Source organism: Dermacentor variabilis, chromosome 8 (assembly GCF_050947875.1).
Source record: "Dermacentor variabilis isolate Ectoservices chromosome 8, ASM5094787v1, whole genome shotgun sequence".
Classification (NCBI taxonomy): Eukaryota; Metazoa; Arthropoda; class Arachnida; order Ixodida; family Ixodidae; genus Dermacentor; species Dermacentor variabilis.
This window is the reverse complement of record NC_134575.1, coordinates 7,765,908-7,793,561: the sequence shown is the minus strand read 5'-3', so window position 1 is coordinate 7,793,561 and position 27,654 is coordinate 7,765,908. Positions and strand designations below refer to the sequence as shown.

At 42.2% G+C, this 27,654-nt stretch overlaps 1 protein-coding gene across 3 annotated transcripts in view; it reads right to left on the bottom strand.

Annotated features, from left to right (window-relative positions):
• Positions 1-27,654, bottom strand: part of LOC142589565 (uncharacterized) — a 197,505-nt gene that overhangs the window by 14,849 nt on the left and 155,002 nt on the right. For 2 of the 3 annotated variants that reach the window (XM_075701029.1, XM_075701030.1), the window contains exons 20-27: positions 22,025-22,168; positions 13,786-13,942; positions 10,886-11,003; positions 10,295-10,370; positions 6,135-6,243; positions 2,297-2,416; positions 1,640-1,771; positions 83-519 (exon numbers count right to left, since the gene is read on the bottom strand). In XM_075701029.1, the coding sequence (XP_075557144.1) occupies positions 83-519; positions 1,640-1,771; positions 2,297-2,416; positions 6,135-6,243; positions 10,295-10,370; positions 10,886-11,003; positions 13,786-13,942; positions 22,025-22,168 (1,293 nt within the window). The remainder of the gene's footprint in view (positions 1-82; positions 520-1,639; positions 1,772-2,296; positions 2,417-6,134; positions 6,244-10,294; positions 10,371-10,885; positions 11,004-13,785; positions 13,943-22,024; positions 22,169-27,654) is intronic. The other variant, XM_075701031.1, reaches the window with a different exon arrangement.

The window sequence follows — 27,654 nt, the reverse complement described above, 5'->3', positions numbered from 1 at the left end:
AACTTCTTTAGTTATCTAGCTCCATAAATGGTCCGCATTTTAATTGCTGCAAGCTGAAGGCACAAGAAAACCTTAGACTCACCACACTCTCAGCCTCATCCGATGAACTGCTATCTTCCGAGGCGTCATCACTGCTCTCTGCATCTGCCTGCTGCATTTCTGTAGATGAAGTCCGGATCCGAACTTTCAATCCTGATCTGCTTCCCGAGCCACTGGGCAGCGATGAGTGTGTGGAAGATCCTGAGGTTGAAGGCTCCGAGGAACACGTGGAAGCATTTGTAGCTGCGCTGTCACGTCGTGTCGCTTTGCCGTTACTGCCTGTCTTGTCAGCAGCTTCGTTGGAATGTTCCCTGTGTCGCTTGTGGTGTTTGTGCCGGTGATGACAGCGATGGTGCTTGTGATGCCGGTGATGCTTGTGCTCTCGCCGGCGTTTCTTTGATGCACTTTCTCCGTCAGCCACATCAAAAACTTCGCCATTGTCAGAGTCAGACTCATCGCTTGAAGCTGCTCCTTGTGTTTCTACATGAAAAATGCAATGACTGCGTTACGATGACTGTCACCATGACTGCTGCACTTTAGACATCATGAAACTTTAGACAGTGCTGTAGGCAATGTGACTTGGTGGCTTCTCCACTTTACACGACAGCATAGAAGCACTACCACATTTTCTTCCACTGACTTGTGCCTGCCAACAACTGTTGCCATAACTTATCTCTGAAGTTCATGAACAGTTGAACTTTGGTATAACAAACGATGTAGAAAAATGTGAATTTTTTTTTTTTTCATATTACTGTGTTGTGCGCATAAAAGGCCAACTTACTCAAGTGAACATTTCAATTGTCAAAGTGGGAACTTGGTGCGGTTGGTACATGTTGCATAAAAAACGAGTAACAGCACAAAACACAGTCTCCTTTGTTGTATCCTGTGTCTTGCACTGTTTTTAATGTGATAATGTTAAGGGCCCAGTGTCGCAGAAAATCTGGCGTTGACGCCTCGCGTCTGGCATCGGACGTCGGTTTGGCAAAAAGAATTTCGAACAAAATTCCAAACCTCACATACCCAACTACTCTTCTACCACCAAAGTTGCTCATACCTTGTCTTTCATTCTTTACCAAGTTATTCATTGGAATTTTGAGAACAGCAGTCCACAAACAAATGTAATGGAAAAAAGAAACACCGACAGCGCATATCTTTTATGTTGGCTCTTCTCAGAGTCAAATATGAAAAGCGCGAAACAATAACAGGAAATCAACCCACGCAAGAGGCCGCATTTCTACCAAAAAGCTTGCCTTCGTGCATAGCGTTCACCACCAGCATTTCCCAGTAAACATTACGGTTACATAAGCTGCAGTTGCCGGGAAGCATGAAAAGCAGTCAGGGGTATTTGAATACTATCGCGTTCAACTCTTAAAGGCAAAACTTAAGTGTCCTTCAAATTTTTGTTTTCTGTGCAAGATTTACATTAGTTATGATTTAACACTCAAGAAAAACCTATGCATGCCATCACACATAGGGCCACCGTGCTGTTTGGGTTTCAGGGAGCTGTGAAAGCAGTTCTTAGAGCATTTACTTGAGTGGTGCGGTACCACCAACACGAAGAATTTGTAAACTGCACATCTGGATACACGCCACCACTTACTCTTGGTCTTGGATTTCTTTCTCTTTCGCACTCTCCGTGAATGCTGCTGATCCGATGCGCTGGCCTCCTGTCCATTCTCTGTATTGCGGCTGCGCTTTTTGCTCAAGACAAGAGATGGATGTGGGTCTCCAGCTGAAAGGGCAGAGATACCAATGACTGCCAATGAACAAAATTTGCTCAACTTTGGCATGCCAGCTTGGCCTTACAAGCCAACACAGTTGCATGGTAATGTGAAACCACACTTTCGGGAACAACCTGTGATCATTGGTGGCTTGACTAAGTCATGGCTTTTGGTGCGTCCAATAACACTTGTAATGAAACCTATGAAAATCCATTATAGTTTTAACTATTTTACGTTTGTTATGTAAGCTGTTTGAAATAATGCATTTTTCACCACAGAGAAACATGGGCACCTTTCAGGGCTTCAGAAGTGGGTCAAATTAATGGAAGCTAATTACCTCAACCGATTGTTGTTCCTACGGTTTGCTAACCATTTTTGAGACAAGTGATAGAAACAGATGCCCAATAACTGATGCAATACATCATCGATGATGAAGTTGGGCCCCCAAGTTAAAACATCAATAACTTGTCTCATACATGTGTCTACTTTAGCTGTGTATGGATACATATACGCACACACAGAAGAGAATGCCTCACCAATAGGGTGAAAGTCCTGTGGCAGCAACCTAACGTCTTCTAAGGGAATCTTTCCAGAATCACCGTCATCAAATTCCACATAGACAAGCGAATTGCTTGGGGAAGGGTTTGGACTGGTGGCTGTGAAACAAAAAGAAATTGGGAGGCAAATGTTAAAAGACTATGATTTCTTACAAATCAGTCACCGTAGAGCACATAAATACCAGTTACATATGATTAAAGATACCAATTTACACCAACATTGGCTACAGCAACCTGTGCAAATGATCCCAGTTATATAGCTGCCTCAGGGCATTGCAAAACAAGCTAAAAAGGCACTGTAATAGTTTCTAAGTTGCAAAACACCTTGGGTATGAACAAACATCATTTCAGAAATCTCCTGCATGAATTTTTTCAAAATGATTTTGCCTCAGTGGAGTTGTGAAAGATAAAAAAAATAAATCTTTCACCGCTGAACATGTACATAAATAACTCCATGTGGATGAGACCTCCTGCGTAGACTCTTCCACGCCAAAGAGGTTGTGCTAAGAGGTACCCACGTGCTTGCGGAACTGACCGTAGCTGTAACCTGTCTACAGGATCAAAAATAATGTACAGCGCAAAGGACAAGGACAGCGAAGACGACACACACAGCGCTGTGTATGTCGTCTTCACAGTCCTTGTCCTTCGCGCTGTACATTATTTTTGATCATGAATTACCAACTAGCTCAAGCAACTACCCTAGTTCACCGTCTACAGGCTCTGGACAATTCGCCAGCCTTCGGCATAACTTCTTTCTTCGTTCACAAAGTTACTCTCACAGACATAAACCACACTTCTTCAGGTGTTCTACCATATTGCGCTCATCAAGCCCTTTGACAAGCCCTGTCCCTTTGTCTGTGTTTTTCACACTCTTAGCTTTAGCAATGCAGTCCCAACAAGACCAAGCACCTGCTCTTGTGAACCTATCTCAACATTCATGGTTGCCATGCAACACAACATGTGAAATGTCTTGCTAAGAAGTACACTACCCTTAAGTTATTGAACTACCCTACTTTTCCAAACAAAAGTGGCTCTCTGATGTTCCTGATACGCTCGTTCAAGACAGAAAGTGGCCGAGCAGGTGCAGTCAGGCCAGCAGCGCTCCTTTAGGAGGCCGCATATCATGACCGCAAATACAGACGGGGACAGCGGAAGAGAACACAAAAACGACACAGGCGGTGAATATGATATGCAGTAAACACCAACTAGGCCAAACTGAAGTTCTTTAGGAGGCCATTTGTTTGCTAAATGTCTCTGCTTACAGTCAAGAACAGTGACTATAAGTAGAAGTGAAACAGACAAATCATAATGCAACAGAGACAGTTACCATGCACAGCATGCAATGGATTCAAAGCCATATAAGACAGGCAACCGAGTAGGCTTCCATTATAGCACTATGGCAAACAGCTGTAAATGACTGTGACAGGGCAGTGATTCTAATGCTGGCACATATTCATAGTGTCGCAACATTTAAGTTTACAACAATATTTTTCCTTTGCGAATATTTTCAGCATGACTGTCTACATTTAACTTGAGTAGCTGTTATGATTACCTAAGTATAATTAAACTGCAGGAGGACAGTAAAGCGGACAAGTTGGAGATGATCCACTGTAAGCAGCACATATATAGACAAGGACAACAATAAGGAAGCACACACAGAACAAGCGCTGTCTGTCAACTGAAGTTTATTCAAGAAAATGTGCTAATATACACTAGCACATGTGCTTACAGGCCACAAGACCGATCGAGTATGCGTGCCTGCTGCGCTAGGGCTAACTGGGTAGCGGTCCGCCAAGCGTGAGACAGAAACTGCGGGAGCAGAGGTCCCTTGTAACTGACTCGCTGCGGGTCTGCGAGCATCTGCCGCAGCGATTAAGCGCTCAGCAGAAGAGAGCTCGGCTGGAGAGAGTTTCCGGGCGCTGCCACTTGGAGGCTAATCGGGGCACGTGCCAGTAACACGTGCTCATGCAGTGACTTGATGCCCAGAAGGGGAAGCACCGTTTGCATGGGAAATAAGCTCCAGCGCGCTAGCCATGTCCGCCACGTTGCTACTGAAGCAGTGGTTCTCGGAGATCGAGCTAAGCAGCATGCGCCAGCTGAGGGATGAAGTGCAGGAAAGCAACTTGATCCCCAATAATGTGCGTGATCAAACATGTAATTGAAGCAAAAATATAATAGCTTTATTCCCGTCGACAATGGACATAACGTACTAGAGCATGCTGTGTTGCTCAATCAGCTAGGTGTTTCCGGCACTTGCAATAAAAAGTTAGACATGGCATTAGGCACAGGGTATTGCTTGGTCCTATTTATAAATGCAGCACCTGTGTCCTCTCATCTGATTAAATCAGAAAACGTTTCTTTCCAACATACTTTGTAGAATAGTGACATCATCTGCTGTGGCAAATTGAACTAAATGAAAAGTGCACTTTCTTTTTTTTTTTTTTTACCTGCCATCGATAAAAACTACACGTGTCTTGTCATGATGGTATACATAGACATATTCTTGGTTACCAAGGTTATCATAATGCACTTCATATTGTTACGGCGCAACGAAGAGTGGCGCCAGTCAGAAGAAGACGATTTGACATGTGTAGGTGGAATCGGTCTTGACAGCCATCTCGTTCATGCATCGCTGTCCAGTTCAAGGTGACGACCACTGTGGAGCTACATTGTTGTTTCTCATGGGTATCTCACACCTCTCACAAATTTGTTATGCTGCAGAAGTCACATATAACAATGTATTCACAATATTTACAAGAGAGACAACGATGCATAAACAAGGTGGCTCTCAAGACCGATTCCACCTACACACGTCAAATCGTCTTCTGACTGGCGCCACTCTTGGTTGTGCCGTAACAATACGATAATGCATTACTGCGTGTTCTCATAAGAACCACAAGTTTGCCAACAATCTGCTTAGTTGTTTCTGTTGATTACCTGTTGTTTTATTTTTCGTGACATTATTACAGTATATCATGTTACTTTTCTGCCTACTACATTGTCTGCCTCTGCTAACTGCATGTCTAATATGTCTAATCTTAGTATTGCGCTAATTATTATTGTTACACTGCAAGATAACTATGTATGCCCTTCCTGTTATGATCCCTGATGGGATCAACAGTATGAATAAATAAATCAATAAGTAAATAAATAAATAATGCTCCCTTTGTGCTTTAGATGAAGCATGCTTTATAATGTGCAGTATGAGTATTGACAGAAACTTTATACTGTTTTGAATACCAGGTTTGAAGATTGTTTGACGTTAATAGTAAGAAGGATGTACATTATTTGCAAACTATTCAAATGATATTCTATATTCAATTCAATTCACTTCTGGCACTATTTGATTTGCATTTGATTTGCTTATGGAACTATTAGATTCATATTTGATTCCCCCTCAAAAACTGCTATTCGCATGCCCCTACTCAATAGACTTTCAGTTACGCAAAAGAATAGAAAGTTGGGCAAGTTGGTACAGTAACATGATCTTGGATTGTAGCGCGAAGTGACAGGGACACAGAAAGGAGCAGACAGGACGAGCGCTAGGAAACGAGACTTTCAGTTGGTAGACATTGCTTGTTCTGTGTGTTCTTCCTTAGTTGTCCTTATCTGCTTGTGCACTGCTTACAATGTATGATTAAACTGCTTCAATGTCCTGTACATACAACTCTAATTTATGACTCAGTTCTAAGCCTTGCTTGCCCAATACATGCTTTGTAGGCAACCCCTGGCTATCAACATGCGAGCACACACTATGCAAATATCGAAGTGCAGCAAACAAACAAATCAATCCTTGAGAAAAGGACACACGGCCCACCTTTGGCGACCAGACCAGGGTAGAGGCAACGATACTGCTGGCTCCAGTAGGCACAGACACGGCGCCCCTCGGGCAGTTCCTTCAGGGAGCGTGGCTTGACTTCACGCACCTTTCAGGTGAGAGCAACACGGGCTGGTAAGCTATGGACCGCATGCTCAAAATAAAGGTCTCGCATCTTCTCACAGCATGCTCGTAACACCAGAGAGGATGTCATTCTTGGCTTATCCTAACATTTCATTAGCACATGACTGTAGCAACATAAGGGTAGCAACTATCTAGCAACTATAGCAGCAACTATCCTACAAAGCACTTGGATGAATTTTTTAGCAGCAACTGTGCCCTAAAATGTGCTGAGTGCATCAATGACAAAGGACGTTCCAGCTGGGAGGCCACCTGTGGTATCCCTGCTGTACACGTCATGACAGTTCACCATAGGTGAAGTGCTGCTCATCTCACATGAGCAGGCAGCAACAAATGAATATAACCAAAACTGGCTACAAATTACTTACCAGGAGGAACTTCATTCCATCTACACTTACAAATTTTCAGTAGAAATCAGTACTGGAACGCATTATGCAGAAAATTTCAATCAGGTACAGTGACAACACTAAGATTAAAGCACTAGTTCACAATGTTAGCAGTTATTTCCCAAGAAACTACTTATACAGTAAAAAAAATTATAGACATGAAGGGAAAATTTATCCCACATATATGGCATTATGTGTGTGCTACTGTTCTACAATTACTGTAATTCTAGGATTGATGTTTGTACCATGTGTTACATGACAGCTTATCAATGAATGCACACCTCATGGTACAAGCGCGTTTTGGAGCATGTAGGTCTCGCACATCCCTAGCTGTTTCTAAAATGGTACATTCACTTTAAGGGCTGTGGATGCCAGGTAAAAAAGTATTTTCACAAACAAAGTTATGACTCCTTTGTTGACATGTTTCACATTATTTCCATGATACAATATCCTTACGATCATTAGAAACATTCTTGTTCAGAAATTTTATGTAAAAAAAAAAGAAGACAAGCTTTTTTGTCTGCAATGAGCATCAAATATGCTGCTGTAGTTCAGTTCAGCAACCATGACACAGGCACAGATCTGGTTATCACCCATTAAGAAAATTTAATATATAGAAGACAAAAAAAATGACCGTGAAATCATGACATTTAAAGGGACCCTGAAACGATTTTGATGATTTTCTACAAATGTACTGAGTCGTTAGAGTAGGTGCTTCTGATCATTAATTGACGTGTCTAAGTGCACCACACAAAGCGTGTAATTTATTATAAGGTTTTAAAAATGTACATCACTGCCGACCGCAGCACACTGCTCGGCGGAATTTTAAGCCGCCCCTACCCAATTGATGTCATTCACCCAATTGACGTCAGTAGGGCGAGCTATCCGATTGGCTGCCCAGGGCACATCATCGATAATTTTTCCAACTTTATGGGGAACAAATGTTGTTCGTAATAGTTGGAATGCGAGTTAATTTGTTTCTATAGAAAGAAAGTAACAGAAAGAGAATGCACAAGAACAATTTCTCAGCACACTTAAGCACTTCCGGCACACAAGTGTTGTCTGCATGTGTTACAATATGCTTCATTTTGATGAGAGCTCCGCGGTCAGAGTTGGTCTCAGTCTTTTCGTGAGCCCCATGATTCACCTTTGCTGTGTTGTGGGCTGCAAACGTAGCGACTGGCAATATGTCAAGCTGCGACATCGTGTCCCTCTGCAAGGCAGCAGATGAGCGAAGTAGCTCCCACGCATCGGACTGTTGCTATCCGATCGGCACCAGGATTTGCACGTTTGTGGCCATCACTTTACACCGGAGGCTTACTACCACAATGGCGTTTCACGAGTCCGGTATTCGGGTAAACGCAAATGTATGGGGTCAGGGCCTGGCCGTTTGACCATGCCATTTCACAGGATGAGCAAAAGCGCAAACATGAAATGGTCTGCATGGTGCAGTCACCTGATGGCACAGTTCTCAACCAAACACAGTAGCAGTGACGAAGTGTATTCTTCTTTGCTGCTGGTGTAAACATTTCGCAGGATCGCAATCGATAACACGTTGTTTTTGTAAATGTTTAAAATGTTTTACACTTGGTCAGAGTAATATTAGCTCTTTGTTTGGCTGGTTAAGCTCTGCGCCACCAGGTGGCTGGACTGTGTAGACCTATCAGGCCACTCACATACGTCTATGCTAAAGTTGCTTCATCAGTTTGAGTTTATGCTTCCACCATTCCGTCAAAATGCCCAGCTCGCCTGTGGTTACCGAAGTACCAGACATGTTCAGTGCTACGACAGAATGCTCGCAACACACACTGCTTCAATAGATCTCATGTGGGGTCAACTGCCAAGCAGCTGGCGGAGAGATTGGAGAGGCTTCGTGCACTTATTCCTAGAGAACCGGAAGTAGATGACATGACGTGCCATCATGACGCAGAGCCAGTGAAGGCGGAGCTTAGCCCCGATCACTCAGGAAACGAGTTGAGGAGAAAATGCATTGCTATGGAGGAGGGTAACTTGTAATCGTCTGCAACTCTCTTAATATGAGATGCTTTACACAATTTGTGGTGTGAATTATTAACTTTAGCTGTACCTTACGCATCTACAAAATTTGACCGAACCATTTCAGGGGCCCTTTAAGAGACTGCCACATAAATAACAGCAGGTTAAATTATTTCAGCTCATTCTGCCCAGACCACACGTACGCTTGCGGACGCGCGCAAGCTCGCGTTCACGCGCCCACGCATGTGCACACGGTGCGGCATGGCTCGTACGCGTCGAAACGCGGCGTGATCTCGGGGAACAGCTCCTGTCTGTTATCGCGCACCTTGGTTGCCTCGCGTCGGCGCGCCTGGCTACGCAGCCACGGCGCGGAGCGTTCAACTCTCAGTGAAGCAGATTTATATCGTGCAAGAATGTGGTTCTTCCTTCCTTTTTGCACTGATCTAACAGCTATAAAAATATAACAATTACGTTTATAAATATCGAAGCATCTTGAAACGCTGTCAGTAACAAAGTACGAAGCGGCGCCTGCCGAGGCGTCTGTGAGTGAGCCCAGTGAGCACGCGCTGTCGCGTGTCTTTGTGGATGCAAACCACCATTACTCGCGAGGCGCGGCAGGCGCTAGGCGCGGACGCGAGCTAGCGCGCGTCCGCGAGCGTACATGTGGTCTCGGCTTTAAAACGCGCACATCAACTCTGTTAAAAGCACAGTGTAAATTGCTGCATGGAATTCCTTAAGCTTTTGTTCAGGTAAAACATGGGGAAAGTGGGAGATAGAAATTAAAGACGAGCAAAATGAAAACAAGGTGAACGAGAACAAGGTGAAAACAGGGGCCAACATTTCGACAAGTGGACTTGCCGTTTTCAAGGCCTTGAAAAAGACAAGTCCACTTGTTGAAATGTTGGCCCCTGCTTTCACCTTGTTCTCATTTTGCTCATCAAGTTTTTGTTGAGTAATATTTCATTTATGTGAACAGCACAAAGAGCATTTACAACAATTACATGCCAACAGTATCATAGCTTGCTTCAAAAAATGTGGGTAAGTGGAAGAAACCTCTTTAGTTTCATTTAGGTGGAGTCTAGTGTTATGTCGCTGCGTGGGTCATATTGCAAGGCACCATTGCTACAAGGCGTATCGGCAATAACCTCTTACTGCCGTCACGAAACAAACACAGAACAGGGGAACTTGATAACAACTGGAATATATACATTCTTGGGGCCGGAAGAGGGCACTCTTCAAAGCCAGGGTTGACTGACGAAGATACGTCATCCACTGAACACAGCGGCCAGAATCGGTACACATCTAGTGTACGAGCCAAGCATTTAAAATTGTTCTATTGAATTGAATTCTGGGGTTCTACATACCAAAACTAGGACTTGATTATGAGGCACGCCGTAGTGGGGCACTCCAGATTATTTCTGACCACCGGGGGATCTTTAATGTGCCCCAAATGCATGGTACACGAGCGTTTTTGCATTTCGCCTGCATCGAAATGTGGCCGTCACGGCCGGGATATAATCCAACGACCTTGTGCTTAGCAGCGCAACATCATAGCCGCTAAGTCACCGCAGCGGGTCAAAGTGCTCTAAAGCACCTCGCACAACATTTGCGGAGAGCTGCTGAAAAATGGGAGCTCACCGCTTCCTTGAGGATCTCTTCCCGTGAAAATATGTGTGGTCTGTTGCCTCTTTCGCCGTCAAGTGTGATGCCATAGCTGCCACAAGGGGGGGAATAATAATAATAAAAATGTTTAAGAAGAAACAATGTTGGGGCACAAAAGTATTTTTTAAATTCATGCGATGACTTAATCATGCATTAATGCTCATGTACAGACTTGAAGGTAGAACCGAAAGTCCCAATCTACAAATGAAAAGCGATGGCTCTGTGGGGCACATCTTATACTGTCTTGTCTTTTATTTTGTGATGTAGCTATAGTTAGATGATTGCATGTAGACAGTGACTAAATGGCTGGGCATTCCTTCTCTCAAATGCATCTGTATCTGAAAAGGGGAGATTAGATTTCATTCTATCTTTTGAAAGCTGGCGGCAAGCACAAGTACCTAATCTGTCAACTTTATGAAAAAGAAAAAAAAATCTTTATCAACCAACACCTGTGTTAAAATTATTTTACTCTCCCATTAACAATGCACTCTGATTACAAAAAAGGGTAAGCACAAGGAATCTGAACAGGTTGTTATGGCTTGCAACGTTAAGCTCCTGAGCACTTACACATCTGGTGCCTGAATTTCGTTGATGTAGCCTGTATAGAACAGGCCATCCTCTAGCATTACAACACGGGTGAGGTCATGAAGATCCTCGGGCAGGAGGTAGCACTGCTGCGGTTGATCTGCATCAACAAGGGCAAAACAACGTCCTTTTTCAGCAAGCACTGGTTTCGAACGATAGCTGACGTCCCTTTTAATGAGCAATTGGTGCACATACTCTCAACTTAATCCAATGAAAGCGACATTATTTCGCCTGCAACATTTACTATTAAGGATTACCTAAAACACCTGCAAAACCATTGCTATCTGTGTAAAATTTCAACTCTAAACTCAAGGACCAGCCTACAGTTGCCCAAAGTCAATTGCCTACTATTACTATTGCCAAAGATAAGCCCTGCATGTTCAGACAACAGTTTGTGTGCTCTGCTTGCCAGAGACAAACTCGTATTAGCAGTTCAGGAAGTCACAAATTTGGGAAATAATTGTTATTTCATTTCCTTTGTGTTTCAGTGATTTCATTTACAAATTATGTACGTGTCAACTGAAAACCTTTTTCAAAACATGTTTCCTAATTTGTCTTCAGGGTGAATATGATTGATAAATTGCACATTAAAGAATTTTTTTAAATGTGTATATTGTATCCATTAATTTGGCAGAATATTATTTCAGAGTATGGCAGGTTAATGCTGTTTGTGAGATTGAAAGATGGCACATGTCACCATACCATGTTTCTTAGCATCATGTACCATCACGTGACAGACCGATCAAAACTATCAACCCATAATGTTACCAAAGAAACCGAGCCAGATGATCCCTTATGTCAGAGCTCGAGCCCTTGTCTCATACTTATCAAAACAATTAAATAAAAACCAAAAATTATCATCAAAAGAGATAGCTAGCAAGAGCTGCTTTGCATGCAGCGATCAGAATCCGATTTTGGTTCCATGGTATAGCACTCTCAATGTCTTTGCAGGCTACAAAATGGTGACAAAGTATTTAAAATCACACTACATTACAGCCCACTGTAAGTGTACGGAAAATAAAAGTGAACATGCTAAAATAGACACGAGGTCCTGTAAATATCGGCTGCTACAAAATATTTAGTACTTTCCTGTTCCTAAAGCATTATCATCCCTGGCTAGTCCAAACAAAACACACACACACATTAGGAGTCCCATTCCAGAGAGACAGTGCAGTGGTTTAGCAAGTTCAAATTGTACTGCACTTCATTAAAGGCAAAAGAAGGCAAATGAATAATGTGTTTATAACTAGAGGACAAGAATTAAATATGAGTTGCATTCACAGCAAAAGTACAAAAAGAAAGATGCCCTTTTAAAATCAGAAGACATACAACAATAGAAAGAGAAAACTGTGCCATGTGTAGCACTGTGGTGTAAGAGTGAACATGTATTTGTGTACATTGGCATTTAAAAGCCCAATGCAAGTACATCAGTGAGCCTCTCCGATTATCAGTCCCTGACAGTTCCGGGCAGCTTGGGACTCCTGCCTCGCATTCTGTTTTCTCGAAGAGCTTTGGAAACTCCGCCCACCTGTCTGAGAGCTGCCAGAATAGTGTTTGTTTTTCATGGACCGGAAGTTGCAGACTGTCCGCGGACTCTCAGAGCTGTCAGTAGATTTTTGCTCGGACAAGCACAAGCAGCTAGTGGACGACGGCTGTCTTAAACAGATGCGTGAGATGTTTGACGCCATGTTGTGAAAGATGCTGTGTGTGTCTGCATACCTTGCGCATTCGAGACAGCACATATTGTGCACTCGGCTATAGCTTATGTTACAGTAGTGCTTTGTGTGCCATCACGTGACTTTTTCACAAGCAGTCTAATTGCTGCAGCTTTAGTCTTCAAGTTTCTTAAGAGAGAAGCGCAGTGATCAAGTGCACATGCTTTCTTTTCTTGATGTGTTTCACCAAGTCTGTCATGTTCGTTGATATATGCATAGCAAACAGGTAGATTTCACTTTTCAGGTGAGTGGAACTGGTGTGCGAGGAAGCATATCATATTGAATGTGGCTACTTCACACCGGTAGCTGGGGTGATATACAATCGGAGCTTTTCCAATTGCTGTTGACATGTATGTTGATCCCTTCTGTTGCCAAGTTCAAGCGGTTGCTTTTTGACGTTTAGGATTAGTAGACGGTGTACATGCGCTCTATCCTAGACACGTGTCGGGCCTTTAGTAGACAGTCTCACGAGCTTTGAGGACATCAGCAGATTCTTTCTGCATGAACGGCGACGTAACATGACTGCGATTTTGCTTATGTCTCTGTAGAAATTCCGCTTAAATTCTGCAGGCAATCAGTGGTTAAGGGGCACAAAGATCGAGAGCGCATCATAAACTGCGCTTTGCGAACACATTCTATGCACTCAGGCTGCTATTCCACTACGCAAGCTTTAAGGTTGTGTCGGTGATGTGGCCTCTCAAACTGCAACATTTCAGAGGCCATGCTAGTGAATTCGTTGAGTAGGGGGCTATCTGCGAGTAGCTAAGAGAAGATAACGCTGGCCAGGAGAGTGACTTCGGGTCATGGTGCTCTTGAATGAAACCTTGGACAGTCCCCAACAGCTGGATCATGTGATTGACACACTCTTCTGCCAGGGCTAGTCAGACCGGAAGCTGCAGACATTTTGCGGACAGTCTGGGATTACATAATCGAAGAGGCCCACTAAAACAGTCACTGTACTGTCACTTTCCTTGTTTTTTGTTTCTTTCTTTTCTTTTTATTTGCATTTTGCAGTGCAAGGTTGATTTGAATTCAGACATGGCAGAGGCTTCAAATGCTTATCTGTACAATCCCAAGAATTCGTCTTTGAAAGCTTTGAAAGTCTCAATTGAAAAGAAAAAAAAGAGATGTATGATGACCAAGCAAAAAAAAAAAAAGTGAGCTCACCCAAACCACTTCGCACAGCTGCCGAGAGCCGACTCAAGGGCACATTTTCAGTTGAGTCACTCCCTTGGTCGTCCGAGTCGGTGTCATTGGGTGTTGGCCCAACTGCTCGAGAGCACTTGCGGAGCACAGACACCAATTTCCGCCTGGCCACTCGGCGCTAGAAAAACACCAAATGCTTGAGTCATCCTAGGCATGCAAACAGTGTCCGATATGTACATATCTAGTTATATAATTATGCACAAGGGCACCACGTAAGACTTCTCTTTTGCCATCGCAAGATACCTAAGGCAATATTGAAGGTGTCACACGTCACACTACATTCAGGACTTTCAATGCCAAGCAGCTCACAAACAGAATGCTGCAATCTTGAATGGCATGCTTATTTATCACCATGAAACACACCTAATATGATATGTTGAAGTTAGCGCACTGTGGTGTCGTCTCCCTTCTGTCCTTGTTCGCTGGTGCTAAATATGCTTTCCAAGTCAGTTTACCAACACGCTCAACAAATGGCAATGCTTAATATGACAGCTTGGACCAGGGTCTTTCACCAAATTCCATCTGGTCATGAAGCTCCCGCATAATGCCGTAGGAGAGCTTCGTATTCCGCCCGCAGTGGACGCACTACAGCGATGGCGCAAGTAGAAGGTGGGCTGGAACAGATGCCGAACGGGCGCCACAGGTGTTCTGCGTGTACGCTCGCAATTGCACAAGGGTTGACTGCCTGTATCAGCATGTGAATATTTTCACAACAATGTGCAAATTGCCACCCTGTTTCTGTACAGTGTTGAGAAATTTAAACACAAACAATTTTGAATCAATTATAACTCCTTGTTTCATTTCCATGTTCAACTGCGTTCACAACAGTGGCTTAATTCAGAATTCAAATTGTACATTTACTCCTTCGTTAGAAACCGACTACAGAGCGAGTTCACGTCATACTTTTATGCGATTGTGCATAAAAACCTGAACTTCAAATTAACAAAGCTAACCAACTGATTACTTTCTCGTCTTAGTTGATTACTTAGTTTTGTCAGCTTCAAAAAGACTATGGTTACTTCGGCAACGTCTGAAGCACTGCACAAGCAAGACAAAACTAGTTGGTTATACTTCATCCTCTACTTGAATATGGTGATGTCGTTTGGGACCCACACACTAAGACTGATACAGATAGGCTGGAAAAAGTACAAAAGAGAGCCCTCAGTTTTATTTTTAATGCCTATGGAAGAAAAGTGTCACTATCCGATCTCCGTTCAAGGTCTGGTCTTCCAACACTGGAGGAACGCTGTAAGCTACACCGTCTGAAGATGCTTTACACAATAGTCAACGGCCACACTAAAATGAATTTTGACAAATACTTACAGTTTACCACATGTAGAAGTACCCGCGGAAAGCACGAGCTTACCCTTATTGCACCCCAGGCTAGAACTATCGCTTATCAATTTTCATTTTTTCCTAGAATGATAAGAGAATGTAACAGGCTTCCACAAGAGGTAACGAACAAGCGTACTGTCGACTCTTTCTTATCAGCTATTTCTCAGTTGTGAGCGAAGCATGCAATTCCTCTCGTACCGAATTTTTATTCAACTCGTGCTTTAGTTTTGTTCTGCGCAGTAGCCTAGAAGTATGATATGTGTTGCACTGTGTGTGAGCTTGCTGTGTTCGAATTTTATTTCGACATTTTCTTTGTTTGTACAGTATCCCTTTTTATTTTTTGTGTAGCACTCCTGCTATGGCTGCCAAAAAGCAGCTGGCAGCATTTTCAAATAAATAAATAAATAAATTACCAAATTACTAAACCCATCACTAATGTTTACTGAATTATAACTAATTATTGATAAACTAACAAACCTAATTAACTGGTTAACCAAACAAACAAGTAATGACTAAACTAATTATCAAGCTATTAACTAGCCTAACTCACTAACTAATCTAATGACTACATTAACTAACTAAACTCAATAGTAAGTAATGTAAGAAACTACAGTAACAAAACCAAATCAACCAATAAACTAATTACATAATAATAACTAAGTAATATGCCAACTAATTAAATAAATAACAAATCTAATAAACTAATCAAAGCTAACCAACTGATTAACTAAGTTATCTAACTGAAAGAACAAAAGTATTCACTAATAACCTACCTAACTATAATAGCTAAGAAAATATACTAATTAACTTACTAACTAATCAACGAATAACTACCTAACACACTGAACTAGCTAACCAAATAAATATAACTGACTTATCCAACTTACTAACTAGACAAAGTGTAAGTAGAGACAGCCAAACGAAACAGTTTGTGAAAGGAAGGCTACTAGAGGGAGGGGGGAAGGAGGGTGACATCAATCATAAAGCGGTTTTGTGTATAATTTGAACACAAATGCATCGCACATTAAATTATTTTGCCAAGAGTTACCATTGCACATTCACTCTACAAACATGCTGAAATAAATGTGGGAGAGGCGCCTTTTCTCATGAGATTTGCATGATCGCGAAGCCTGGCCATCTGGCGTGGCAGATTGTTCACCTTCTACTTAGGCCAGCGCCACTGGGGCCACCTTCTGTCCCTATATGAAACTTTCGGGGAAGTTTCATGATTAGATGAAAAGTACTGATGACCCTGCTTGGACTCATTTCACAATCCAACAATCTGCAAATTTTTTATGCCTTGCTTACTTTAATTGTGCAAAGGTTTCTTTAGTACACACAGCCACAGTGGAGATTTGCAACAGTAACCGCACTTGTGTGTTATCTACTTTATACACATAGGAGACACACAGCTCTATACTACATTTCATACACATCAGGCAAGACTGCGGAAGCTACGCTAGTGCATTCATGGAAGTGTCACTTCACGGGTGTGGTAGTGCAGTTGTATTTGAGCTGTGATGCTTTCTACGGAATAACTACTTCATATTTTACATATACAACATGTGGACTCAAGTTTACACCAAATAATGTAAATATCTGTGCACCGTTGTGCTTCCAGTATGTTGAGTACTACGTCTTACGTCGGGATAGCAAGTGATGCGCTGTGGCCACTGGTTACAGAAACATATCACACTCTGCTCACTTGGTGGTAAATAGGTTCAGATTGCTGATGCCACACCTTTCATGTAATAAATGTGTCATGTTCTGCCATACAAAAGTATAAGGCTTAATGTATACATGAAATTGCATTCCTACCTACATCTTGCGTTTATATGTGATTATTTTCTTTTCATGTATGTGAGCAGCGAGAGAAGAATGTCCAGCCTTCATAGCATTGGCTGCTATGCATGAAACGGAGTATAATGTTGTCTGGACAGTACTTCGATGCTCGAAAAACAGGCACATGTACACATGTGCTGCCTGTGTTTACCTCTTCTTTAACTTTGACATGCAACAATGACTTCCCAGTTTACAGAATTAGAAGTTAAGCTACAAACAAGCTTGGCAAAAGCAAGGAAATATTTTTATACTAATACATTGACAGATTTTCTTCAAACTAACCCTCAAAAGTTTTGGCGGTACTTAAGTGAGTCGAAAACCGGGATTAGCAAAATGAATGCCGATGGTTTGGTGATAACTGACTCCTGTGCTATTGCTGAACATTTTAATGCATATTTCCAGAGTGTTTTTACTAAAACCGATGATTACGAATTTCAGAATTCAGTCGTTGAAACTGATACTGACATAGAAGTAACGAGGGAAGGAGTAATACATATGCTGTTAAAACTTGATCCTAAAAAATCTGCTGGGCCTGACGGTATCCCTAATGCCTTTCTTAACCGATACGCTGAGTATTTATCCGGGTTTCTAACTGCTCTTTTTAACTGTTCACTGTCTTCAGGGGAAATACCGGCTGACTGGGGTATAGCACGCGTTACGCCGATTCATAAAAAAGGTGACCACTTGTCGTTTGAGAATTATCGTCCTATCTCTATTACAAGCAGTTGTTGTAAACTTCTCGAGCATGTTATTGCAAACTTAATTCATGAATTTCTTAGTGATAACAATGTACTATCAAAATTTCAACATGGTTTTAGAAAAGGGTTATCCACTGTTACACAACTAGTTACAACTGTGCATGAATTTTCACGAGTTCTTGATGCATCAGGACAAATAGATGTTCTCTTTCTAGATTTCTGTAAAGCCTTTGATAAAGTGCCACATGGGAAATTGCTGTACAAATTACAGTGCTTGGGGTTACCAGGAAAAATAGTTCAATGGATTGGGGCTTATCTTCACAACAGACAACAGTATGTGGTAATTAATGATTCATCATCTGCTATTCTTCATGTCACGTTTGGAGTCCCACAGGGAAGTGTATTGGGTCCACTTTTGTTTTTAATTTATTTTAATGACTTGGTTGATGTTATTCCCGAAAACGTGTCTGTACGTTTGTTCGCGGATGATTGTATCATTTTTAAACAAATTGTATCACCCAGATATCACATTGAATTGCAACATGCAGTGAATGTGTTTGACGACTGGTGTCAAAAATGGGGCATGCAACTAAATACTCAGAAAACAGTACTACTGCGTATCACCAGGAAACTAAATCCTAGCCAATTCTGTTATACCCTTAGAAACAATAGTATCTCGATTGTAGGCAAATATAAGTACTTAGGTGTCACCCTCACAAGCAACTAAGTTAAGCAACCCACATTTCTGATATCTGCACATCTGCACTACGTAAGTTATGGTTCCTTAAAAGAAAGCTGAAATTCGCACCCTCGCAAACAAAGCTTTTAGCTTATAATACGTGTGTTCGTTCTAAGCTTGAGTATGCTTCTATCATTTGGGATCCCTATTTAAAGAAAGATATCATGCAACTTGAACGTATTAACAGAAAGGCTGTTAGGTTTATATTTGGCAAATATCGTAGACTTGATTCCCCATCCAACCTAATGCAATTAAACTGTATTTCTACTCTAGAAGCCCGCAGAAAGTTTAGTCGCCTTTCATTTCTTTATAATTGTGTGTTTGGTAACATAAAAATAGATCTGCCTGACAGTATAAAACCCCTAACAACACGACGCACACACCATGGCCATGAATTTGCACTAACCCCAATCTTTGCCCGATCAAAATCTTTCAAATTCAGTTATTTTCCAAGAACTGTGGAAGAATAGAATTCTTTGCCGTCCGATATTTTTGGTTCCAATAATTTTCTCGCTGAGTTGGAGTGTCACCTTTTCTCTTAAGCTTTATTTTTTTTTCTTTTTGCTTTTTTCTTCCTTGCCTGCTTTTTGTTGTCTGTTGTTTTGTACATACATTCATTTGTACATGATGTAACCCACACCTGCTTGGGCCACCACATTGGCCTGCAGTATTTTTAAATAAATAAATAAACAATAAATCTGATTGCTGGTCTTTCTATATGTAGAACACAGCTTCTCCGACAAGCAGCGCCATCTAATGCCTAATCTGACAGCTAATCTTCCAGTTTTGGCTGCATTTGCCCATTTCTAGCCGTCTGGGCAGTCATTAGTGAGACTGTTAGCGCATCTGTAAACTGTAACCCTTTACGAAATACCAGGCTACTGGAGACAGGAATGGCGTTTTGTGGCAATTTGTCCAACAACAATGCATTACAACATGTTTGTGCTATGTGATTTTTTTTACCAAGGAAAATTAATATTAACTGTATATTGAAAATTGTGCTGTTGCTGACACTTTACAATTTCTTCTAAGCGGATGTGACTTCACTAGTACTGAGCTAAAATTTTTCAACTGGAACATGTGCCCTAAAATGAATAATTAAAGAAGTAACCTTTCATAGTACTAATCTCTCTTTAGGCATTGCCCTTAGCATACGCATTTTGTCAAATACATATGCACTTTGTTAATGATGATTTACTTTAAACACAGCACACATGCAGCAGCAAACTTGGAACAATAAAGACTGACAAGCAACATGTTTTTTTTTTTCAGATCACAGTGACTTTTTCAATGACTCTGTTGCCGATTTCACCCGCTTTAGGAACTTATCTATATAAACTAGCTTTAAGATAGTACCACCCTGTGGCATCCTTCCATCATGTGAAGTCTTCTAGCGGAACATCCAGAGCTTACATGCTTTGCAAAACTTGACACCTCAACCGAGTTCTTTTACACTGCAAGTCATTCTTACATACATTTTCTTTTACGTATTGTTCGGTTAGATATTTTCCTATGTTTTGTAAAAGACAAGCATGAGTAGATGGCTATCCCACCATTTTATTCTACTTCCAAGCTCCTTCTTCTATTATTTTATCCCAGTTGCATGTTTGTCTTTGGCAATGCGGTAATTCTTCTCTTCTTGGTAGTGGACACTTCACACGTTTAACTGTGCCTGCGCATTTGCTAGCTCAGTATCTAAATGTTCAAGACATTTATTTTCTATGATATATTGTACTACTTTCATCTGTTGCTATGCTTAAACCTGTATTCACATTCTTGCCAGAGCTTTTCTTTTTATTTCTTCTGTGCAATAACCTGCAAAAGACCCCAGTATTGGGGCTGTAGTGTCTAAAGATAAAATAATAAATGAAAAATTAATGATAATATCATAAAATGAGCCCAAATTCATAAACTTTATGAAAAATTCAAGAGATATGGGTGGTATATACGCACATGGTATAAAGTAGATTCTGGAAATAGTTCGATATATCGATTATTGGAAATATGAAATTTGCCTATCTGAAGCTTGTGTGAAACCTCCACACATCACGGACAGTCTCTCGAGGTCATGAAAACCAAAAATTTATTGATTTACTTCCCCAAGGCTATGTCAACTGCACAAAAGTTTACTTATATTTTCCACAACAGTGTCACTAACGCTCGTGCTTGGAGTCGCAATGCTTAGACCTCAGTACACCTTGCACATGCCAAAGTGCATCGTCCGCATTTATTATTCAGGATAAGGTAGAAATGGATGCAGTGTAAAAGCAAACTAGCCTGTATGAATATGCACTGTGCCGCCATCAGGGCACTTGTACTGCAAGTCACACATTAATCTGCTCGGTCAAGTGTCCTACACTTTGCCATTTAAACGTCCGATTGTCATACATCAGCAACGTGTCAACCAGGCAGAGTGTTGTGCCAGGTTTTGGTTTCCGAATCGGCTTCCTGTTGGAAGCAATCCTCACTTCTTGTTCACCCTAAGTACGACAATCTCTCCTTGCATGCCACTCGACGCTCTGACACCTCGTGGTCCCTTTGTTCTCTGCCCGTCCCCTCCGGCCGCATTGCGGTGAATGTGGACACTACACAGCCACTGCTAGACTTGAAAGTGGCTTTCAGCTTGCAGAACATCCGCCATTCGAGTCTATTCCCATTCATGAGCAACCCTGTGAGAATGAATGGAACACGTTCAGCACAGAATGAGGGCCCGTGAATCGCATGACAATGACCCTTGCATGCTGCTACCACGATGATTTTCCCCAGAGTGCAGATGGGACATGTGGGTTTGTTAAATCTAAACTGTAATATATAAATATCTGTCTATGTGGGAGCTGAGGCCATATTTGTTCTGGCCACTCGCAGAATCCTAAAATTTCCTTTGCAGAAAGACCTTGTCTACAAGAAGACAAATGTGGCAGCACCGACATCTTCAGTTCTGTACCCCATGCCAAAGCCACTCACTCAATAAAGATTGAGTGTCATCCAGGCTTTCTTGCAGAAAGCATATTGGAGTGGGAGGCCTTTTGCATTCTTGAAGCAGCGCAGTGATCTGTTCATGCCAGTATCAAACAGTGGCAGTTTTCAGCAGCCATCCACATGCAGAGCGAGCCACACTGAGACATACACCCTGCTCATTTTTATTCCATGGCATGTGTACTGCCTTTCAGATTCAATGTATTGTTTTACAGCATCTGCAAGAAGAGTGCTGTTTCGAGTTTGTCGGCAATAAATATTTTTGACAGTGTGAGAGGTGATCACTTTCCCATTAGGAGAAGCGCACAAGCAGGGGTGTGGTGTGGCTTAGCGTTCAGTATGTAGAATGTGGTAGTGAATGGGAGTTCGATATGGGGGTAATACAACACTGTGCCTTTTGGATTTCCAAGGGGATTTTTTAGCTGTTTAATACAGACAATAATTTGATATATCCGAGTTTGATATATCCGGGATCAATTTTATTTCATGCATCTGCTGTGCCACTGCACGTGCATGTGATGGCCCAGTTGCTCAATAGTTGAATCCCAAACAAACACACACACACACGCTCAAGAGGAAGAAAGAGTGATGATAGTGAATGCATGCTAACCACAGCGGGAGTAGAGGAGGAAGAAGCATTGGGATTGGGGTCAGTTCTCGGTGGTTCAGAGCATTCCAAGGGGGAAGAGGGAGCAGCTGCGCCAGTTGTGGCCTTGGCAGAAGGCTTGGAAGCCGTGGGTGTAGTGGCATTCGCCTGGAAAGAAGTCACACCTCAGCAGTGCAGCAGTGCGGCAGTGTGCAAAGTCCAAAAAAAAAAAAAAAAAAATGTTTTTCTTTTGTCGAAATTGTTTAATGCCACACCCTAGTTCTTCTCAATGATCAACTCTCACAAAAACTGCTTATGCCAATGCCAGATGATGTACCACAACACCTTCCATTTTCTCATTGATAGTTGCTGTTGTGCCATAAAGCATGAGATCCTTCCAGTGCATGTATACTTTTCCAGCATCATGCTGGCACCAACAGTTACAGAGCCAAATCTTGAATGAAAGGCATGCAGGTTTCAAATCCTTTAAGACGTCTTTCTAGATATTTTTTTAATGCTTTAAAGGCAAACTGTACCAAAATTACACTTTGACTAAGTTGGTTATAGATGCGTACTACCATACACGATCGAAGCAACCTTGGCAAGAATGCAGGGCTGCTACTGTCTAATTTTCTCATTAGCAGCCTCTAAATTGCACCTAAGCAGATGACATGTACAGCTGGTACATAGTGGATATGACATGAATCGCAGTATGCCGCCTCTGAAATTTTTCAGCGTGTCTTGGGCAGCTGTGGCTGCTGCCTAATGTCAAATGTCCTGTCAGGGAGATGCACTGGTTCTCAATGCTTTTGGATCATGCGTCACTTACAGCAAACCATAATGGTTGCTTTCTTTCTTTTTCATTCTCCCTTTTCTCCTGTCCCCTCAGTTTCGGTACTAAAAGCATCTTTTTTTGCTAACTCCTTGTGATGCATCTACTCATGTTTAAAAACATAAAATTTTGCATTGAAGCAGCTCTATACCTATACTATCTGAAGCTAAGCTCTTTATGTAGCACAACATTTTGTTGGAGTTGGCATTGAAATTTAACCTTCTTAACTTGATTGGCCACATCTATTTATAGTATATGTATCTATGTTGGTGTTTGCCACTTCCATGATAACACAATGATGACATGATGATGGCAATATTACAACGCATACATTATGGCTTACAACATTGCAAATGAGCTATGAGTGCACAACTTACCTTTCACTCCGAAAAATAACATTAGGAAAAATTCTTCTTGGTACCAGTGACAGTTTGTAATTGGAAGATGTGAAACAAGGAAAGAAGCATGGAAAATGTTGCAGGGAGCTAGGACTATGGAAGGGTAGTGTTAGATGGTACGCAATGAATGTTGTCTGATGCCACATGGAAAAGTGGTCAAATGTTAAATCTGTGCGATCTAACACTGGCCAAACATACAAGCAAAGCTAGGAAAGTTTCAAAATATGCTCTTTTTCTTGTATACCACTGTGTATTGTACTGTGTGAGGAAAGGCAAAGTGTGAAACAAGCTGGTGTCATAGCAAGAGCCTATGTTCGTGCCGTGCGTCAAGTAAGCACAAATCGAAGTGTGAACTAGCAGAAAAACCACAAGAAAGGAAAGCAAACATAAGATTTGCCGGAAAAGGCAGGAACAGCGCCTAATTTTCCATGTCTATTTACCTTAAGCATGCAACCCAAAAGAAAGTAAAATGCCAGGTTATTCAAAACGCAGTAACAATAAAATAGCCCAACATGACTGTAAATGCATCTTTCTGGCAACACTGTGTGAAACAAACCCATTCTCAGTTGTCATGGTAATCGTGTTGATAGGACTGCACACCAATGGTTGTCTTTTCAGCCACCACATGATGTTAGCAAGCAATTCCCAAAGCGTTTGTTAGCCCATCTGGCCATAAAAGAAAACAGTTTTTACTCGACATTTCTTGCAGCATCAGCAAAAGCAACACCACACCGCACAGCAGGCAATGTGACGCTGCACTTGAGCAAATTACACTGACACAAACACAAAGCTGGCACAAGCAAGCCTTCAAGAACCCATTTTTAAAAGTACCTAACTGGATGCAAAGAGTCACCCAACATGCTATGAGGAAGCAAAAAAGGATGAATGTTTTCATCCACCTGAAAACATCTACAAAGGTAGGAAATTAAAACAAAATTCTCAAATCATCTACTACGACAAACCTGAGCCAAAAGGACAAGTGATAAATAGTAGGCACAGGATGTTGGTCAAGTACAGCGTAGTGCCAATGGCCAATTGACATAGTGAATGCTTGTAATATGGTCGAAGCAGTTTTTAATGAATCTGTCCACTCCAACTTTGGTGCATGTTAAGACATAGTGGGAAAATTTGAAGCCTTAGGTATGGCAGGTCATGTGATCATCTACTGTGTCATCTACTGTGATCATCTACTGTGATCATCTACTGTGATCATCTACTGTGTCAGAGGACCACCTGCACATGTGCTGGAGCCAGCATGGCCACATGAAGAGTAATGTATCATCCATTGCGCCATGTAACACGATGTAATGTCCTAAGAGGCCACATTCGCATGCAAGGCAGCTGTGTTTGCACATATGGGACCATGTAGACATGCATAACGACGGTGAACTACTTAATGCTGTAGCTCAATCTGCCACTTGTCGCACCCTCGCTTTCTAGATAGTGTGCACCAACTGCAGTGCGTATGTACCAGCATTCTCCACACATCAACAAAATATTGGCTTTCCTGTAAAGGTCAGTCTTCTCATGCTCGAGATCACTACACATTCAAGTACAGAAACAGAAAAATATATCTCGCATTATATTTGGGGCAGCATTCTGAATATGTAACACAAGCAGGTTTCTTAACCTGGTAACTTGATTTTTAATATGTTGCATTGTAATTTTGGAAATACTATTACAGTGATTAGACTTGCCCGTACCATTGCAGCACACACAACACAAGCTTTATACCAAGAAAGGTGCACCTCTGCTCATGCTTTTAGCAGTTTGAGTGAACCACAAGACACATTCACTCAACCTTGGTCTAACAGAGTAGCCTCTTAGACCAATGTACTATATGAAGGGTAAAGACTTCAACATGTTGGTTGCTCATGTTTAGGAGGAGGAGGAGGAGTAGATTTTAATGAACAGAAAGGAGGAGAGGTCCGCCTGGAAAGCGTGTCTCTAGCCTGCTGCTACTCACTGGAGAAAGGGGAAGTGGGAAATACAGGGAAAAGTAGGTGGCGGGTGATTATGTTATGGTACAATGAGATACAATATACATGTTGTCCAATATGCAGATGCGCACTGTAGACGCAATGCACGTAAGAGTAATCCTGTCCATACCCAGGGAAAGGTAGGTGGTGGGTGATTATGTTATGGTACAATGAGATACTATATGAACGTTGTCCTATATGCGGAGGCGCACTGTAGACGCAATACATGTAAGAATAATCTTGTCCATACAAAAAGTAATATTGTCCCAAAAAGTTCTTGCGCAAACACATTTCGTACTGACTGCACGTCTCACAGCTTCTAGAGGCGATCGTCTAGACCTGTCTCACTTAAACAGTTCAAAAGTGATTTTATGGCTCGTTGGGCACAGTGAACACTCCTCCACGCGCCCGAAAGCTTTTCTTCTGAAAAGGGGCTGGAGTCCAAGCTGTCAACTGTAGATTTGAGTGTTCTTCGTTCAGCCGCATATTGAGGGCACACACAAAGTACGTGAGCTATTGTATCGAGAGTGTGACAGACGCTACATTCAGGGTCCCATGCTTGTCCAATCTTGTGAAGGTATCGGTGGGTGTATGCCACACCCAGCCATAATCGATGAATGAGTGTTTCCTGGCTTCTCCGCAACCGAAGTGGAAGCCGGAATTTTAATCCAGCGTCAAGTCTATGAAGGCGCTCTTGTTGATGTTCGGGGTTGTCCCAATGTCGTGCCGTAGAAGTTTTAAGGGAGGTATGGAGCAAGGCGTTAATGTCATACCGGGAAAAATGAATTTTTATGATAGTTCCATCAGTGTGCGCCTTTTTTGCTTCAGCGTCAGCCTGCTCGTTTCCAGCTATACCACAATGGCCGGGAATCCACTGCAGCACGATGGTATGCCCAGAGTGAGACGCCTCAGCAAGTAGAGACATGATGTCATGAACCAGAGGACTATATGCGGTTCTGTCACTCATATAATTGCTGATGAGTTGCAGTGCTGGTTTTGAGTCACAGAACACTGTCCACTTCTCGAGACTCTGTTGCAGTATGCAGCGAACTGCTTCTCGAACTCCGGTCAACTCAGCTGCTGTAGACTACGTCCTGTGTCCTATCTTGAATCGTTGTGCGATCCCCATTCCTGGCACTGTGTAGGCCGCTGCGGAAGAGGTCTGTGTCACAGAACCATCTGTAAAAACATGTTCGTAATATCCATACATGTAAGCAATGTATGATAGCGCGAAATGCTTGAGCCCCAGCAAGCAGCATCTTCGACTTTTTTCGTTATTCCAGGGATTGAGAGTCTCACCGTTGGCTTTGTCATCGTCCATAGTGGAACTTGGGGTATGTCATATGGTTGGAAGTCCGACGGCAATAAGTGTTGCTGCGACAACACGGCTTCTGAGTAGGCAGACACAGATCGTACGGTTGTGACGTTCGTGAGTGGATGATTCCTGTGTCTGGTCAGTAGCCTTAGATGCACTCGCAATGGCTCATGTTGCAGATAAACTCGAGCTGGGCACGCACGTGCCTCTGCAATCGTGCCCCAAGTAGACACACATCGTGGTAGTCCAAGGCAAATTCTCAGTGCGCGAGCCTGAGCACTTTCAAGTGTGCATACAGCAGTTGTACAAATCCGAGAAAGTACAGGCGCACTGTAGCGGAAGTAGCCAACAAAAACTGCCTGGTAAGCTGCAGAAGAGATGACTTGGATGGGCCCCATGATTTTCCAGACATATGTCGAATGATCTGAGTAAAGCTGTCTAGCTTTTTTCTTAATCCAGAGAGGTGCTTCGACCAAGATAAGTCACGGTCGATAATGACTCCGAGAAATTTGTAGTGGGTTACTGAAGGTATAATCTTCCCATCAATCATAACGGGTTTAAAATAACAACAGCACCAGAAAGAAGGTCAAATGCAGAAAAACAAACACAGCACCGACTTCCAACAACAAGTTGTTGGAAGTCAGCACTGTGTGTGTCTTTCTTTGTCCCTGTTTGTTGCGCTATTCTTATATTAAATTTTAAGTCAGCGCTGTGTGTCTTTCTTCATTTGCCGCTGTTTCTTGCACTGTTCTTATTTTAAACAAGCTACTCTCTTTGCAAGATTCCGTCAGTCAAACACTTGCAGGCTTGCTATGTCCCCAACCAGAGCTAACTTTATGCCATGTAACTTAATAATAGTACAGGATGTAGGGCTAACTGGTTTATACCTGCAAAATCAAAAACTGCAACCTAGATTACAATGAAAGAAGGGCCCATTCAGTTCTCTTTTTTCATTGCCATCTAAGCAGTACATTTTTGTTATGCAAGTGTAAACCACACAGTCATGCTCGCATTACACTGCATTACCATCAAACTTTGATAAAACAAGCCCAGATAGAACAAATTATTGAATGTAATGCAGCTGGGGGCCAGCGCGCTGGCCTATGACATTTTCAAGCCCGCCATGTAAA